The sequence below is a fragment of the Calliphora vicina genome, chromosome 5 (genome assembly GCF_958450345.1).
Source record: "Calliphora vicina chromosome 5, idCalVici1.1, whole genome shotgun sequence".
Classification (NCBI taxonomy): domain Eukaryota; kingdom Metazoa; phylum Arthropoda; class Insecta; order Diptera; family Calliphoridae; genus Calliphora; species Calliphora vicina.
The window spans coordinates 97,269,313-97,289,761 of NC_088784.1; the positions used below are offsets into that span (position 1 = coordinate 97,269,313).

General features: G+C 32.7%; 1 protein-coding gene across 1 annotated transcript in view; it reads left to right on the forward strand.

Annotated features, from left to right (window-relative positions):
* LOC135959801 (uncharacterized) overlaps positions 1-20,449 on the forward strand; it is a 69,925-nt gene that overhangs the window by 28,206 nt on the left and 21,270 nt on the right. The window contains exons 4-12 of the mRNA XM_065510872.1: positions 3,466-3,803; positions 6,839-7,420; positions 9,101-9,238; positions 12,097-12,243; positions 12,476-12,604; positions 18,771-18,945; positions 19,018-19,133; positions 19,387-19,495; positions 19,842-19,933. Of these exons, the coding sequence (XP_065366944.1) occupies positions 3,466-3,803; positions 6,839-7,420; positions 9,101-9,238; positions 12,097-12,243; positions 12,476-12,604; positions 18,771-18,945; positions 19,018-19,133; positions 19,387-19,495; positions 19,842-19,933 (1,826 nt within the window). The remainder of the gene's footprint in view (positions 1-3,465; positions 3,804-6,838; positions 7,421-9,100; positions 9,239-12,096; positions 12,244-12,475; positions 12,605-18,770; positions 18,946-19,017; positions 19,134-19,386; positions 19,496-19,841; positions 19,934-20,449) is intronic.

A 20,449-nucleotide genomic window follows, 5' to 3' on the forward strand; every position in this document is an offset into this window, starting at 1 on the left:
AAAAATATTTTGTGTTCAAACTAGAAACATAAAATATTTGACGCTTAAATAAAAGTACTGAAATTTCATAATTCTTTCAAATGTAAAGCAAAATCTGGTAATATTTTACTTTCTAGAAATGTCTTTTTTATTGATGAAAGAAATTAAAGTTGTTTTGCAGCTTTATTTAATAATTATTTAGAACAAATATTACCATAAATGTGACAAGTCAAATATATTTTCCCCTTTGTGTGTTTGATAGTATTTCGGTGTAGTTTGATTAAACAAATATGGCAAATAAATGTGTACAGTGTGAACACAAAATCAACCCATGAATTATTTGATGTAGTTTTGATCAAACACATGAAACATCTTGTGTCAAATAATTTGCGTAGTCTGACCCTACCTTAAGTTTAAGGAGCTGTCAGTGTCAAATAGTTTGTAGATCACATCTTACTCTCTTTCTTATTTTCCTAAATGATCTTCTGAGAACTACCGACTTTACCCATTCATTTGCAGATGACATCAACATTTTCCATTAATATTCATTAAATGATAGGCCAAACGTGTCAAAATTTGGGCCAAAAAATCAGTATGGGATTGTGCGATAAGATTATTTGGCTTAATTCCATAATCCTTACCCATAAAGATCCATAATATCTCCATATCCATAATCGATTTACCAGTGTTTGTTTAACCATCCGGTTATGTGTTAGGTTGGTTATAAAGGCCAGTATTATGAATTGGTCGCTTTGTGATACCCCAGGGGGCATGCTCAGGTCCTCAAGAGGTCCTTCATATGTCAGAAATGGGTTCAATGTTGAACCACCCTGAAGCACGAATGAACGAATCCATCTGCTTGACATCCACAGTAGATATTTCCGCTAGACCCTACATATTGTCGCAGTCTGAGCCCCCGATAGAGTAGGGCAAAGACAGAGGATATATTAAACCGTTTCCTCCTCGTCTACATCATGGCACCTTCTACAGAAGTCCTTGTATGGGGTGTTCAGTCTCCTAGCATTCGCACCAATTAAGCAGCACTGATATCAAAACTCGCAGCCTAGCCCATGATAGCCCCATGAGGGACATTAACCTATGATGGTCAAAAACGGGCATTGTGATCCTCGATATCAAGGAATTTGTCAGATTAGATCATCTGAGCTGAACAGACTTAAATAATTTACGCTGTATTAGTGATTTACAGCAAGATAGCGGTAAACCGACCAAAATATCGATCTCATCAACTTGTAGACATAAGCATTTTTTGGCCAGTTCATCCGCAATAGCAGTGACCCGGCACCCAGAATAACTCTAGGTTAGTATGTCTCGCCATTTCGTTAAGAGATATCCGGCATTCATGTACCAATCTGGATGTCGAGTAGACACCAGCTAGGAATTTGATAGCAAAATTACTGTCAGTACAGATTCTGATATGATTGCTGAAATCTCAGATTGAATTACACTATATTGAACCTGTAGCCTGAAAAACACCCCCTTCTGAAAATGGGGAATATAGAAGCCCAACCACAGACCTGGAGCCATCTGTATAGATGGCTATTTGTGGGTTAAAATACGTTTTAAAAGCCCTCAATAATTTCAGGATCCACATATAGTATAAATTTATCAAACAACACTATTCGGGAGAAAAAAGGATTCGGCACATCCGATTATATCATTCTAAATTGTTTTATTTTCGCTCGCCATTTAATGCAGCCATACAATCATTGAAAACTTATTTAGGCTGCTATAATTTTTGGTAACGATATGTAGGTTTAACCCGTACAAAAAGAAGCAACGTTATTTTTATTGTTTTACTTGGTACACCTAGTATATACTCTTACACAGATGAAACCGATTGAAACTTATTAGCTTTAAAACAAGTAAGAGTTTTACATTCGGCTATACCGAAACTTGTATACCCACCATCAATATGTGACAATCAAATATTTTTCTGATATAGGAGTTATATGAGGGGTAGAGTCAATTATGGACCAATCCTCACACAAGTTGATAGAAAGATTTAGGTTTACATAAAACCTGTTTATGTCAAATTTCATCACGATATTAATTATTGTATGAAAATTATGAATTTTCAAGTCATTTTCTGATGGGGACATTGTATGGGGACCTGCTCAAATAATATTCCGGGGAGATATTTGTATGGGGGCTAGCTGAAATAATGGACGGATATTGCCCATTTTCAATATCAAACCAACCTTATCTACAAAGAGTATTTGTGGAAAATATCAGCCAGTTAGTTCCTTTCGATTGGGCCCTATCGTATTTTCAACAGACAGATAGATCGTCTTGGAATTCCGTAAGGACCACGAATGTATGTATATACTTTGCGATGAATAATTCGATGTGTTACAAATGGAATGACAAAATCAATATACTCCCCATCTTTTATGATGGTGGGTATAAACATAATTTCTGAGAATGATAAAAAGAACAATAGCTTTGAAGCGCCATTGATTGTTTATCAATATCAAACAATTTAATAATTCCTAATACTATTTCCGGCATTTGCTTTTTCAAAGCAATGTTTGGCATTTACAAGAAATAGTAGTTTCAAGTGGTGCTACATTGAGAAACGTATCTATAAATACATAAAAGAGTAACGTCACTGAGTGACTAACAACCAAATGCCTTATTTTTGGGATAAATGGATAAAAACTGATAAATTTCCCTTACAGTAATGCATTTAAGAAGCATTACAAACAATTTCAAAACATTATTATCAAGCTGCATAATTTAATTACAATTTTAAAACCCACAAATTTGTTGTCTATTTATAAAGATTTTTCAATATTTAATTTGCACTTGATTATATTTAATTAATAGTTTTTATTCTCTACTCACCCTGATATTTGTAAATGTATGTCGATGATGGCCCATCAATGCACTTTTAAAACTTTTTCCAAATATTTTACATGACTTTTTTGCTCTTTAGTTTATCGGGTTAATGGGGCAATTGTGTTATGTTCATGTGAGTTCATGTACATACATGTATCTGCATGTTTGAATCTGTGCAATCAACAACCTGTAGAGTATAAAATAGAAAAAGATTAATAAAATTTATTTAATGCTAAAGGTTGCAATATACAGTATTTGAAAAAATTTTGGAAAAAAAAATTTATATAAATTGTGTTTGTTTTTCCATTTCAATTTGTAAAGAAAGTTAGAGTGCTATTTTCGACTATATATCCTTCAACTTTTTGGTGATACGTATTTTGTTGAGCTAATATTATGCAAAAATAAAAAAATTCTCGAAATCAATCCCGTGTTAAAAAATTTCCCACATTTACATGCTATGTATACAAAGAATTTTATGATGAACTCTATGCTAAAATTTAAATGTTTATAACAATTCTTTTGATTAAACTTTATCAACAATCATATTTTAATATCTTCTTTTTTCCCTATACTCGGCTATTACTATTATTTTATTAATACATTTGTTTTCTTTGCAACTCTTTGCAGATACTCATCAATTCCCCGAACAACTTTAGTAGATAATAATGAAAATAAAACAGAACACAACAATAACAGCACAACTGGAACTGCTAAACTCGCCAATAGTGATGATAAAAACAGTGGCAATGGTGAAGACGACACAAGTCGAAGGAGTAGAAGAACTTCTAGTGCAATTGAACAATATGATGGCGAAGTAATAAAAACTAAAACTGAAGAAAGAAAATCTAATGACAACAGCGAGACCATCAACTTGTCCAAAGAGCCAAAACCAATAGAAGAATTGTTAAAATACCAGAAAAGAATGCGCCGAGATATCTCTTCATCACCATCAACATCAATGCATGGTAAGTGGTTGTCATCAATTTACACACAAACTCATAAGAACACACACAGATACAAATACTTAGATAAATACTACAGTATCTATGTGACTGCACTTCAACTCAAGATTAGAATCCTGCCCCTTAGTTTGAACAACAACAACAACAAGACATGCATAAAATATGAAAACAATTTTAAATTCTAATGAAGAACAACTGAAAGTGGAAGAAACGAGAAAAGTTAGAGAAAACTCACTTTTGTTTTTTAGTTGATAGTTTTCAAACTTAGCTACTGTACAAGTACATGAACGAATGAATTGAAAGATTAGTTAAAAAATGTTTTCTGGATGTCACACAAACAAAATATCAAAGATAACAAGTATTCGTAGAAACAAAACTCAAAAAAGCTAATAAATGCAAGACAATCAACGAACATGCTAGATAAAGTAATGCATGATGAAAAGTTGGAACTAAATTGCCAATAATTGTTGAGTTTGAAAAACAACAAAGTCCGGAATAATTTAACACAAAAGCGAAAAAACTTATACAAAAGTTTTCGAATAAAGAAAACTCATATTTGAAATACAAAAACCTATTATAGGATTATGAAAGAAAGATGGAAGCCATCAAATACTAATAATGTAAGACGTTGCATACTTGACTATGACTAGACTATGACTAGACTATGACTAGACTATGACTAGACTATGACTAGACTATGACTAGACTATGACTAGACTATGACTAGACTATGACTAGACTATGACTAGACTATGACTAGACTATGACTAGACTATGACTAGACTATGACTAGACTATGACTAGACTATGACTAGACTATGACTAGACTATGACTAGACTATGACTAGACTATGACTAGACTATGACTAGACTATGACTAGACTATGACTAGACTATGACTAGACTATGACTAGACTATGACTAGACTATGACTAGACTATGACTAGACTATGACTAGACTATGACTAGACTATGACTAGACTATGACTAGACTATGACTAGACTATGACTAGACTATGACTAGACTATGACTAGACTATGACTAGACTATGACTAGACTATGACTAGACTATGACTAGACTATGACTAGACTATGACTAGACTATGACTAGACTATGACTAGACTATGACTAGACTATGACTAGACTATGACTAGACTATGACTAGACTATGACTAGACTATGACTAGACTATGACTAGACTATGACTAGACTATGACTAGACTATGACTAGACTATGACTAGACTATGACTAGACTATGACTAGACTATGACTAGACTATGACTAGACTATGACTAGACTATGACTAGACTATGACTAGACTATGACTAGACTATGACTAGACTATGACTAGACTATGACTAGACTATGACTAGACTATGACTAGACTATGACTAGACTATGACTAGACTATGACTAGACTATGACTAGACTATGACTAGACTATGACTAGACTATGACTAGACTATGACTAGACTATGACTAGACTATGACTAGACTATGACTAGACTATGACTAGACTATGACTAGACTATGACTAGACTATGACTAGACTATGACTAGACTATGACTAGACTATGACTAGACTATGACTAGACTATGACTAGACTATGACTAGACTATGACTAGACTATGACTAGACTATGACTAGACTATGACTAGACTATGACTAGACTATGACTAGACTATGACTAGACTATGACTAGACTATGACTAGACTATGACTAGACTATGACTAGACTATGACTAGACTATGACTAGACTATGACTAGACTATGACTAGACTATGACTAGACTATGACTAGACTATGACTAGACTATGACTAGACTATGACTAGACTATGACTAGACTATGACTAGACTATGACTAGACTATGACTAGACTATGACTAGACTATGACTAGACTATGACTAGACTATGACTAGACTATGACTAGACTATGACTAGACTATGACTAGACTATGACTAGACTATGACTAGACTATGACTAGACTATGACTAGACTATGACTAGACTATGACTAGACTATGACTAGACTATGACTAGACTATGACTAGACTATGACTAGACTATGACTAGACTATGACTAGACTATGACTAGACTATGACTAGACTATGACTAGACTATGACTAGACTATGACTAGACTATGACTAGACTATGACTAGACTATGACTAGACTATGACTAGACTATGACTAGACTATGACTAGACTATGACTAGACTATGACTAGACTATGACTAGACTATGACTAGACTATGACTAGACTATGACTAGACTATGACTAGACTATGACTAGACTATGACTAGACTATGACTAGACTATGACTAGACTATGACTAGACTATGACTAGACTATGACTAGACTATGACTAGACTATGACTAGACTATGACTAGACTATGACTAGACTATGACTAGACTATGACTAGACTATGACTAGACTATGACTAGACTATGACTAGACTATGACTAGACTATGACTAGACTATGACTAGACTATGACTAGACTATGACTAGACTATGACTAGACTATGACTAGACTATGACTAGACTATGACTAGACTATGACTAGACTATGACTAGACTATGACTAGACTATGACTAGACTATGACTAGACTATGACTAGACTATGACTAGACTATGACTAGACTATGACTAGACTATGACTAGACTATGACTAGACTATGACTAGACTATGACTAGACTATGACTAGACTATGACTAGACTATGACTAGACTATGACTAGACTATGACTAGACTATGACTAGACTATGACTAGACTATGACTAGACTATGACTAGACTATGACTAGACTATGACTAGACTATGACTAGACTATGACTAGACTATGACTAGACTATGACTAGACTATGACTAGACTATGACTAGACTATGACTAGACTATGACTAGACTATGACTAGACTATGACTAGACTATGACTAGTCATACTCTTATTTAATTAAACAAGTTAATATATTTGAAATATAGAAAACCACCTTTTATAATTTTGTCAATTACTGTTTATCTTTCAGATCCTTTTATCGAATTCTTTACTCCCAATCATCGCAAAGTACTTGAAGAACAAGATAAAGAAATTCGCAAAAGAACTGGCCTTAAAGGAGCCGCTCCTGGTGGGGATGATTGGGTTTATCTCAATACGTATTGTCGTGTACCTGAAAAAATGATTACGGGCTTTTGTCAGAGTACGCAGGAATATTGTCCAGCTAGTCCCCAAGGACCACCAGGACCTCAGGGTCCAAAGGGCTCTACAGGTCCACCAGGGCTGCCAGGTATACCCGGTCCGAAGGGCAACAGAGGAGACGTGGGTTTACCAGGACCACCTGGTGTAGATGGTGCCATAGGTCCTTTAGGACCTAGAGGCCCCAAGGGTGATATCGGCGTATCGGGAAGACAGGGATTAGATGGACGAGATGGTGTACCTGGTGAGCCGGGTTTAGATGGTGTACCCGGACGTGCTGGCGCTGATGGTATACCAGGAAAAGATGGCATGCCGGGCAGAGATGGAAAAGATGGTCTAAATGGCAAGGATGGTAAAGATGGTTTACCAGGTCCCAAGGGTTCCCAGGGACCACCTGGTGAAAGAGGACTTAAAGGTATGTACTATAAGTACTTATATGGAAATATTTAGAGCAAATTCATTACATTTGTAAGCAATATTCCCAACTATATTTATGATTTTCGCATTTCCATTCTGCCAGAGCCAGACGAGCTAGCCAGCAGTATTATTGTAGCTACTTTTTTAAATTGTATTGTTTATTAAAGAGGAAAAAACCTGAAACTAAACCTCCCAAGTGTAGCCACTCGCCCACACACTTCCTCATCCTGTTTGCTTAACAAAGCACGGTTCAATATTAAAATTTCTTATTGGTATAAAAACTAACTTCTTGTGTATTTGCATTTTCTAATGCTGGAGTATTTGTTTAGGAATCTATACGGGGAAGTATCGTAATTAAACCTTATGAATGTTATGGTTACCCACGAAAAAAAAGCAACTATAATTTAATTTAAAGATTGTTGGAAGACATATTGGCATGAAAGAAAGTTCAACTATATCCAGATGTCCTATATTTTATACAAACACTTTAGATTTTTTCGTATACAGCTTTGTATGGAGTTATTAAAATTTTCAAAATTCGTTATAATTTGTAAAAAAATTTGAGGCAACAAGGACAATTCTGTCTTCGATAAAGTTTTTCAACGACTAACGCAAGAGCAAACTGGTGTACATTAATGTTTGCCAAAAATTCCATATGTTCTGCTGAGGTATATGTCCCGTTTATATTCAATTGTTTATCTAGTAAACATTTGACTAAAGGAAATAAGGAAAAACAAAATAAAAATAAAACTACTTGAGTTAGTCAAACGCTTGCAATTATAGCCAGCTTTAACGACTTTTGTGTGCTTCTATATATATAAATATATAAAAGAGATAAGTTTTGTAGTTGCTTAATCTTTTACGGCAAAACAGAACCGATTAAAACAAAATTTGGCATACACAGAGGTCGTTCTCCGGAAGGAAATATTGATTAATTTGTTTGAAGTGATTCACATAAGATTTTGCGCACAAATCTACATATGATTTCAAATCTTTTGCTGGATGTTACGCCCCTATTTACGCCCACTTTCTGTACAAACCTCAATATAAAACGAAAAATGCTTTTCCGAATGCCTTATGAATTGGTTTCAAATTAATGTTTGAATTTAACAAACTCAAATATATCGTCCATTTTTGGTAGAGGACATAAAAAGAAAACAAAGTCATACTACACGCTCTTTGCTTTCACAAATACCCATCATTTCTGCCAAAACATTATTGCAAAAAAATGTGATGTTAAAAAAAGAAAACAAAAAAAAAATAAACTTTTTTCACTTCAATTACAATTAAGATTGAAATTTTGTTTAATGTTGTTGCATCTTTTTCTCTCAAAGTTTTGTTTTTTTTACCAGGAAAATTCTTTTGTTGTTTTTCAAGTTTTGTTTTTTCAAGTTGATGGATCGTGATTAATAGTGGCATGATTAATGGTAAAAGCCAATGTGGTTAAGATTATAAATGAATTTTGTTACATTTATGGCCTTTTAATGGAGAAAGCCCGGGAATTCATTGAAAAAAAGAAGAAAAAAAAATATAAATAAAAGCAGAACAATAATGAATGGAAAATGAAAAACGGAAAATGTTAACAAATTGTTTGTTTTTTGTAATAAATATAAATTTTGCAGTGCAAGTGTTTGTTATAAATTATTTTGTTTGTTTTTTATTTTTTGTTTTTCCTCAGGCATTGCTGGACCCAGAGGCAGGCCAGGAAAGTCCGGAACGAATGGAACTCCCGGTATACCTGGTGTAAATGCTTACAAGGTGCAAGCGAAAAATGGCACTTTCTTAAGTGATCTGTTGATACCACCATCCATAGCGGGTAAGTTAAATTGACTTTTTCAATTTAAAAAAAGTTCAAATTTGGTCAAATCGGATCTCAGTGGTAAATTTTAGAATTTTGATGTGATATACTTTACTTATTACTTAAATAGGTTGCATTTATTGATAATTTTCCAAAAACATGGATCAAACAAAATAAGTTCAGTAAACTTAACAACAATAACTAAAACATTAAATAAGTCCGATATTCAGAATAACCACTGAAAGGGAAATAAATCTATAACTTCTAAACGGTTAATCCGGTTTAAATGAAATTGTACATGCGCAAAGACAAAGTGTTGTCGAGTTTAAGTTTTGAATTTGGACCTTATGGGCCCATTAGGGACGTGACCAGGGGTGCTGAAATTATGGTACGTTAAATTTTGAAAACGATCCTATTTCTTCGTTACATATATGTATAGAAATCTCGGCGTAGCTATCAATTATCTCTTATAGCTTAGGAGATATTCGCATTTGAAAATTTAATTTTCAAAATTTTTACCCACTCTACACCAGTTTTTTGGTGACCGCGGTTCCAAATATTCTCTGATTTTATCCATTTTTCTTTTATAGGATTAACAATAGATCTGTATATCAAATAAAGAAACAAGTGTTTAAAAAGCATGACTGAGTCCAAAGTTACATGCATTTGAATATAAAAAAATTAAAAAAGGCGATTTTTCGCAATTTTTTTTGGGAAAAAAGTACTTTTATTCTTTTTAAGTTATCTAAAAATTTTCTAAAAGGATGTATAATGAATTTGTACTTTTTGAAAAGCCAACTTTATGCCAAATATTTTAAATGAAAAAAACATTTATAATTTTTGATACCGAAGGGATCAGGTCTATTCAAAAAATGCATTTCATTATGTAAAATTCAACTTTAGGGCAAAAATTCTCAAATCGCATACTCGATATCAAAATATAGTAACCTACTTTAGATGGCCCATTAAGTTCTTAATTATCTTGCAAAGGGTTCCGATAACCCCGCCCCTATTATGGATATTATAGCCAAAAAACGAAAAAATCCCAATTTGGGATTTTTCAAGATTTTTTTGGGAATTGCGGGATAGTTGATAACAAATTTCAAAATTTGTTTTTATTTTTCCATTTTAAATAGAAAAGTCTACATAACTGTGAAATTTCATTAAAAAATATTCATAAATAAAAATTTTATGTCAATTTGAAAAATTTGTATCTATGCAAAATTCAATAAAAATAATTTTTTGTCATATTTTTCAAAAAAGTATTCCATGAATTTTTTAATTGTCAAAAGTTATATACATTTTTGAAAAGTAGACACCCTCTATCCATTGGTATATAACATGTCTACCTTATATTTTTTACGTGTCAAATAAATTAGGGAAAACTAAACAACTCGCTGAGAATTTACCTAACATAGAAATTCATAAAAAAGCATGTTGCTATAACATTTTTATGAATGTAAATAACAGTGCTAGGTAAATTCTCAGCGAGTTGTTTAGTTTTCCCTAATTTATTTATTTCCCTAATTTATTTAAATCGGAACACAAACGAAGAAATAGTATCATTTTAAAAATTGAACATACCCGAGTTGTCCTACTTTGGGAACTCCTGGTCCCGCTCCTGATGGGGTCATGAGGTCCAAATTCAAAACAACACTTCCTCTTTGCGCATGTGAAATTTCATTCAAATCGGTTTAGAAGTTACAGATTTATTTCCCTCTTTTTTTATTCTCATACCACTGTGCGCTGTCCTGTTGAAAATAAATATGGTAGGTGTGCATATCATCCAATTCAGTTTAATAGAAGTTTTTAATTATAGACCTATAGCTATCGCCTGTCCAACGTAGTTCTCAGAGAAATATGGACAGCCAGCCTAAAATCCACATCTAACAGTGACTGAAGTGGATTGTTATTCCAAATTCCACAATTTTGTAAAATGGGAGAAGTGCGTGGAACGTTGCTCAAACATATATGTTGATGAACCCTATACTCCGTCCTTAACGGTTTGGCAAAATAAACTAAATAAATGGCAGCCAATTCGACAGATGTAGCTTCAACAATATGGCCTTACTTGTTTTCAATTAGTTTTGTAAATGACTAAAAAACAAAATCAAAACTGAATGCAGAAAAAAATTTTTTATTTAATTTGTATTTGATTTGAATTAACAGAATTCTATTTAATAAAATCCTTTGAATAAAGCTAAAGAATTTGTTTAGTTTGTTTAGGGAATGTTGTTGTGGAATGAATTGCTGACATTTTTAATTCTGAATTAAAATTTTAATGAATTGAATTAATTAATTCGAAGCTTTGTTGCTTCTTATAAAGCGAATTAAATAATAATACTACCATTAAAAAACAGTTATCATTTAAATAAAACATCGTTCTCACTTTAATTGGCACGAATACAAAACGATTATTACCCTTAATGTAAAATAATTCTGAGTCTGTTCTTTCAATGATTAAATATTGAAAGCTTTTACTGCCGCATTAAAAATCACTTACCTTTTTAAGCGCTTCACAATACCCTCCATTAGCCGTATTGCAAGAGTAAACAAAGAGAAAATAATCAAAGTCATGGTCATTCTTCGAATATTGGTGGAAACACATGTGTGTTTAAATGGCAAAGGCCATGACCGATACATGAATGCGTTTTTTCTTTTTTGTAAAATCACTCATGGTCATAAATTAAAATTAATATAAATACCTTTAATACAAAAACATTCACAGAAGCACACAACCTCATACGTAATCTTATACAGGACATACATACACATACAGAGTATCATCATCTTCCTTTTCCGTTTCCTCATACCACACATGACTGTTATTTTAATACTTTTTTTTCTCTGTATTTTCATGTATGTTCTTATTCCAGATACAAATGCTCCATACATACAACGAACTTTAATTGTGGAAGAAGGAAAAACATTAAATTTAAGCTGTGCCGCCACCGGTAATCCAATGCCTCATGTTGAATGGCGACGGGATGACGGTCGTACAATTAATGTACTTGGAGTTGAAAGTAAGTAAAATGGAGCAGAAACTACTGGCAATACAATAAAATGAAATGCAATGTGAAATATAAAAAAAAAAAAAATAATAATCCACCATGATTTACATATAAATCTTGGATTTATGTATATGAAATATTTTCAAGATTTATATGTGTGCGCTAAAGATTATTCAAGCTGTCCTTGATTTGTATTTAATAATATTTATTTTTTGTTTCCTGCATTTCCTTCCATAAAACTTAGTGTCATCCGTAAGTGGTCAGTATCTGAAATTTATAAATATAACGAGAAATCAAATGGCTGCGTACACATGCTATGCGGATAATGGTTTAGCACCGGTAGCAAATGCAACATTTTTACTGGAAGTGCAATGTAAGTATGCCATACAAAAACAGGTGGGGTTAAGAAAATAGCAGATGGAAATAGTCATAGTGTAGTCTATAATCTATTCAAAATCTAGTCAAAGTCTAGTCAAAGTCTAGTCAAAGTCTAGTCAAAGTCTAGTCAAAGTCTAGTCAAAGTCTAATCAAAGTCTAGTCAAAGTCTAGCCAAAGTCTAGTTAAAGTCTAGTCAAAGACTAGTCAAAGTCTAGTCAAAGACTAGTCAAAGTCTAGTCAAAGTCTACTCAAAGTCTACTCAAAGTCTAGTCAAAGCCTAGTCAAAGTCTAGTCAAAGTCTAGTCAAAGTCTAGTCAAAGTCTAGTCAAAGTCTAGTCAAAGTCTAGTAAAAGTCTAGTCAAAGTCTAATCAAAGGCTAATCAAAGTCTAGTCAAAGTCTAGTCAAAGTCTAGTTAAAGTCTAGTCAAAGTCTAGTCAAAGTCTAGTCAAAGTCTAGTCAAAGTCTAGTCAAAGTCTAATCAAAGTCTACTCAAAGTCTAGTTAAAGTCTAGTCAAAGTCTAGTCAAAGTCTTGTCAAAGTCTAGTCAAAGTCTAGTCAAAGTCTACTCAAAGTCTAATCAAAGTCTAGTTAAAGTCTAGTCAAAGTCTAGTCAAAGTCTTGTCAAAGTCTAGTCAAAGTCTAGTCAAAGTCTAGTCAAAGTCTAATCAAAGTCTACTCAAAGTCTAGTTAAAGTCTAGTCAAAGTCTAGTCAAAGTCTACTCAAAGTCTAGTCAAAGTCTAGTCAAAGTCTAGTCAAAGTCTAGTCAAAGTCTAGTCAAAGTCTAGTCAAAGTCTAGTCAAAGTCTAGTCAAAGTCTAGTCAAAGTCTAGTCAAAGTCTAGTCAAAGTCTAGTTAAAGTCTAGTCAAAGTCTAGTCAAAGTCTTGTCAAAGTATAGTCCATAGTGTAGTCCATAATCTAGTCATAGTCTAGTCCATAGTCTAGTCCATAGTCTAGACCATAGTCTAGTCCATAGTCAAGTTCATAGTCTAGTCCATAGTATAGTCCTTAGTATAGTCCTTAGTCTGGTCCATAGTCTAGTCTATAGTCTAGTTCATTGCCTATTTCATAGTCTAATCCATTGTCTAATCATAGTTTAGTCCATAGTCTAGGCCATAGTCTAATCCATTGTCTAGTCCTTAGTCTGGTCTATAGTCTAATCCATTGTCTAGTCCTTAGTCTGGTCTATAGTCTAGTCTAGTCTATAGTCTAGTCTAGTCTATAGTTTAGTCTAGTCTATAGTCTAGTCTAGTCTATAGTCTATAGTCTATAGTCTATAGTCTATAGTCTATAGTCTATAGTCTATAGTCTATAGTCTATAGTCTATAGTCTATAGTCTATAGTCTATAGTCTATAGTCTATAGTCTATAGTCTATAGTCTATAGTCTATAGTCTATAGTCTATAGTCTATAGTCTATAGTCTATAGTCTATAGTCTATAGTCTATAGTCTATAGTCTATAGTCTATAGTCTATAGTCTATAGTCTATAGTCTATAGTCTATAGTCTATAGTCTATAGTCTATAGTCTATAGTCTATAGTCTATAGTCTATAGTCTATAGTCTATAGTCTATAGTCTATAGTCTATAGTCTATAGTCTATAGTCTATAGTCTATAGTCTATAGTCTATAGTCTATAGTCTATAGTCTATAGTCTATAGTCTATAGTCTATAGTCTATAGTCTATAGTCTATAGTCTATAGTCTATAGTCTATAGTCTATAGTCTATAGTCTATAGTCTATAGTCTATAGTCTATAGTCTATAGTCTATAGTCTATAGTCTATAGTCTATAGTCTATAGTCTATAGTCTATAGTCTATAGTCTATAGTCTATAGTCTATAGTCTATAGTCTATAGTCTATAGTCTATAGTCTATAGTCTATAGTCTATAGTCTATAGTCTATAGTCTATAGTATATAGTCTATAGTCTATAGTCTATAGTCTATAGTCTATAGTCTATAGTCTATAGTATATAGTCTATAGTCTATAGTCTATAGTATATAGTCTATAGTATATAGTCTATAGTCTATAGTCTATAGTCTATAGTATATAGTCTATATTCTATAGTCTATAGTATATAGTCTATATTCTATAGTATATAGTCTATAGTCTATAGTCTATAGTCTATAGTCTATAGTCTATAGTCTATAGTCTATAGTCTATAGTCTATAGTCTATAGTCTATAGTCTATAGTCTATAGTCTATAGTCTATAGTCTATAGTCTATAGTCTATAGTCTATAGTCTATAGTCTATAGTCTATAGTCTATAGTCTATAGTCTATAGTCTATAGTCTATAGTCTATAGTCTATAGTCTATAGTCTATAGTCTATAGTCTATAGTCTATAGTCTATAGTCTATAGTCTATAGTCTATAGTCTATAGTCTATAGTCTATAGTCTATAGTCTATAGTCTATAGTCTATAGTCTATAGTCTATAGTCTATAGTCTATAGTCTATAGTCTATAGTCTATAGTCTATAGTCTATAGTCTATAGTCTATAGTCTATAGTCTATAGTATATAGTCTATAGTCTATAGTCTATAGTATATAGTCTATAGTCTATAGTATATAGTCTATAGTCTATAGTCTATAGTCTATAGTCTATAGTCTATAGTCTATAGTCTATAGTCTATAGTCTATAGTCTATAGTCTATAGTCTATAGTCTATAGTCTATAGTCTATAGTCTATAGTCTATAGTCTATAGTCTATAGTCTATAGTCTATAGTCTATAGTCTATAGTCTATAGTCTATAGTCTATAGTATATAGTCTATAGTCTATAGTCTATAGTCTATAGTCTATAGTATATAGTCTATAGTCTATAGTCTATAGTCTATAGTATATAGTCTATAGTCTATAGTCTATAGTCTATAGTCTATAGTCTATAGTCTATAGTCTATAGTCTATAGTCTATAGTCTATAGTCTATAGTATATAGTCTATAGTCTATAGTCTATAGTCTATAGTCTATAGTCTATAGTCTATAGTCTATAGTCTATAGTCTATAGTATATAGTCTATAGTCTATAGTATATAGTCTATAGTCTATAGTCTATAGTCTATAATCTATAGTCTATAGTCTATAGTCTATAGTCTATAGTCTATAGTCTATAGTCTATAGTCTATAGTCTATAGTCTATAGTCTATAGTCTATAGTCTATAGTCTATAGTCTATAGTCTATAGTCTATAGTCTATAGTCTATAGTCTATAGTCTATAGTCTATAGTCTATAGTCTATAGTCTATAGTCTATAGTCTATAGTCTATAGTCTATAGTCTATAGTCTATAGTCTATAGTCTATAGTCTATAGTCTATAGTCTATAGTCTATAGTCTATAGTCTATAGTCTATAGTCTATAGTCTATAGTCTATAGTCTATAGTCTATAGTATATAGTCTATAGTCTATAGTCTATAGTCTATAGTCTATAGTCTATAGTATATAGTCTATAGTCTATAGTCTATAGTCTATAGTCTATAGTCTATAGTCTATAGTATATAGTCTATATTCTATAGTCTATAGTATATAGTCTATATTCTATAGTATATAGTCTATAGTCTATAGTCTATAGTCTATAGTCTATAGTCTATAGTCTATAGTCTATAGTCTATAGTCTATAGTCTATAGTCTATAGTCTATAGTCTATAGTCTATAGTCTATAGTCTATAGTCTATAGTCTATAGTCTATAGTCTATAGTCTATAGTCTATAGTCTATAGTCTATAGTCTATAGTCTATAGTCTATAGTCTATAGTCTATAGTATATAGTCTATAGTCTATAGTCTATAGTCTATAGTCTATAGTCTATAGTATATAGTCTATAGTCTATAGTCTATAGTATATAGTCTATAGTATATAGTCTATAGTCTATAGTCTATAGTCTATAGTATATAGTCTATATTCTATAGTCTATAGTATATAGTCTATATTCTATAGTATATAGTCTATAGTCTATAGTCTATAGTCTATAGTCTATAGTCTATAGTCTATAGTCTATAGTCTATAGTCTATAGTCTATAGTCTATAGTCTATAGTCTATAGTCTATAGTCTATAGTCTATAGTCTATAGTCTATAGTCTATAGTCTATAGTCTATAGTCTATAGTCTATAGTCTATAGTCTATAGTCTATAGTCTATAGTCTATAGTCTATAGTCTATAGTCTATAGTCTATAGTATATAGTCTATAGTCTATAGTCTATAGTCTATAGTCTATAGTCTATAGTATATAGTCTATAGTCTATAGTCTATAGTCTATAGTCTATAGTATATAGTCTATAGTCTATAGTCTATAGTCTATAGTCTATAGTCTATAGTCTATAGTCTATAGTCTATAGTCTATAGTCTATAGTCTATAGTCTATAGTCTAGTCTAGTCTGTAGTCTAGTTCATTGCCTATTCCATAGTCTAGTCCATTCCACAAGGTTCGGTACTTGGCCCTTTACTGTGGAACATTATGTACAACGATGTCCTTATGCTTAATATTCCAGAAGAAGCAAATATAATAGGCTTTGCAGATGATATTGCAGTAACAATTGCAGCAAGACACTTGGATGAAGTGGAACTGATATCTAATGAAGTAGTATGGACTATTAGAAATTGGATGAAATGTGCTGGATTAGAGTTAGCAGAACATAAAACCGAAGTAGTTTTAATTACTAGTCGGCGAAAAAGGGAATACATGAATGTAGTAATAGGAGATCATCAGGTGAAATCGAAAAATCATCTAAAATACCTTGGAGTTATAATAGATGCAAGACTAAACTTTAAAGCACACATCGAATACGTCCATAAAAAGGCTTCAAATGTTAGAGCGGCTCTGGAAAGAATGATGCCGAATGTAGGTGGACCAAAGCAATACAAACGGAAAATAATATCCACAGTGGTCAGCTCTGTGATCCTTTACGGTGCTCCCATATGGTCAGGAGCCCTCCAAGCAAAATGCACAGCAAGAAAATTGGTATCAGTATATAGGCTATCAACTCTACGTGTATGCTGCTCCTTCCGAACGACTTCTGAAGATGCAGCCTACGTCATATCTGGAATGATCCCTATAGAAATTTTGGCAGAGGAATCTAAACGAGTATACGAATCCAGGATAGGTGCAGAGCAAAGATGTACACGTAAACTCGAGAGAGAACTATCAATAAGATTATGGCAGAATAGATGGGAAGAAAGCCGCAAAGGAAGGTGGACTTTCAGATTAATACCCAAAATAGAGGTATGGCTGAACAGAAGATATGGCGAAGTAAATTACTACCTAACGCAGTTTCTATCTGGACATGGAGGCTACAGAAGCTACCTGTACCGATTTGGACTGGACGATTCCCCGGAATGTCCACACTGCCCAAACCAAGCGGAAGATCCAGAGCATGTTATGTTCGACTGTCCACGTTTTGTACAGGACCGTCAAATGGCTGAAGAAGTGGTTGGAAGACAATTAAATACTCAAAACATTGTTGAGAATATGCTACATAATAGGGAAAATTGGGACGCAATAGACAAGATGATAAAACGTATCCATGAGAATCTTAGGATGGAAGAGAAACTCAGACGAGAATCTACGATAAGAGACACATAGCCTAACAAAGGCTATCCCGCCCTGCGACGCAATATCTTTATAGACAGTTCCGTAGGGATTTAGGATGACGAAGGAGGTGCTTTAGTCGGTATGAATCCGACATAATCCGTTGGTATTATTAAATCACGGATATCTATGCAAGATTTACACCTGCCTAATGAAAAAAAAAAAAAAAAAAGTCTAGTCCATTGTCAAGTCCATAGTCTGGTCCATAGTCTAGGCCATAATCTAGTCCATAGTCTAGTACATAATCTAATCCATAGTCTAGTCCATTGTCTAGTCTATAGTCTAGTCCTTAGTCTAGTCATTAATCTAGTCATTAATCTAGTCCATAGTCTAGTCCATAGTCTAGTACATAGTCTGGTCCATAGTCTGGTCCATTGCCTAGTCCTTAGTCTAGTCCATATTCTAGTAAATAGCTTAGTAAATAGCCTAGTCCATATTCTAGCTCATAGTCTGGTCCATCGCCTAGTCCATTGCCTAGTCCTTAGTCTGGTTGTAGTCTAGTTATCAAAATCTTCTATTTTTTTAATCATATTTATTCTGCAAATGCCTCACAACTGCTTTATTTATTCATTTTATGCATTTAACAGTTGCACCCATGATATCCGTCTACCGTCAAATGATTTATGCTGAATACGGTCGTACTGCTACTTTGGAGTGCATGGTGGAGGCTTTCCCAGAAGCCATTCGTTATTGGGAGCGAGCTTATGATGGTAAAATTTTAGACCCCGGAGAAAAATATCGCATTGAAACATATCCCGATGGGTAAGCAATGCAACCTATTCAAATCGATTTTAATTAAAATATATGTATATATTTTTTTTTGTCCATTTAAAGCTTTAAAACAACAATGCGTTTAACAATCAGCAATTTGCGTAAAGATGATTTTGGTTATTATCATTGTGTTGCGCGTAACGAATTGAATGCTACAATGGTTAATTTCGAAATAGCACGTAAGTTTATCAGATATGTATAAATTTGCTAATGATGATTGATAAATTTAAATGACACATGATGAACACATGAATGCATTTACACTCATCTGCATCGCAACCGGTATGAAGAGTGTTTGGAGTTGCGCAACACCTCATTTCAAATTACAATTGATGATGTCACTGACAATTACCGGAGGGCTTTTAATGAAAATTTTCATTTATAATTGGAACTACTACATATTTCTTTTGTTTTCTGTTTATGTAATTTTAGCACAAGATCCAAATAGTGAAACACCATACGTGGGCAAGGAGATAAAGGTTTACGGCCAAAGACCACCAGAGGCTGAATGCCCAGTTTGTGAAACATGTCCAGATCCAAGGTGAGTGAATGATTGATTCATAGTTTGTTTGAAAAATAAACGATTGACTTAAATAGACATTAATATTGGCAATTACACAAAAATGTTTCTAAATATAGTTGCTGATTTAATACATCTAAGTTTATCGTCTGAATATTGCTTTAATAAAAGCATATTTATTACAAATGAAAGGAAAATATGTGAATATTTATGGTTAATTTACCACACCATTTGCTTTTGTGATCCACTAATCAAGAATCAAGCATCAACATTTATCATTTATTATTTTTTGCTGTAATTTCTGTTTCATTCGAATTTGGTTTTTTTTTATTCTATTGTAAGAAATATCTTTTGTATTCATTTGCAGTTTATATCAATGTAAGGATTCGATTAATTCCAATTTCGAAATTCAACCAACTGGAAATTATAGTTATCCTGGCTTACCAAAACGCAAAAAGAGTAAGTATTTTTAATTTTTGTTTTCTTTTTACCAGCAATAATAAAAACTCGTTGAATACTCACAACATACAACATACAACATCTATTGTATATACATACATATCCTTATATAGTCATGTGAATGTATTGACTTCTTAAATAGTAGAATATGGTCGAAAAGTTTGCCATTGAAATGCTATACTAACAGAGCTTTAAAGTGATGAGGTTTTAGAAGAAGAAAAAGAAAAATGAAATTTTAGTGATAATTATAGCCATAGATGACAACTAGATAGTTAACTAAGAGCCAATAACCTAATTCATATGGTAACATAGAGACGAGACGTAATTGTCAAAAACCTAACTCTGACAACAACAACAACATGGTAGTCAATGTATTTTGTTTTTGTTCAGACATATGATTTTTTTTATCTTATTCAATTATTGTAGAAAATTCAAAAAGTACCTTTAGAATAAAGAAAAAGTTCCATAATGTCACTACTTGTAAATTCGGGTCCATTTAAGCTTAACATAGTATTT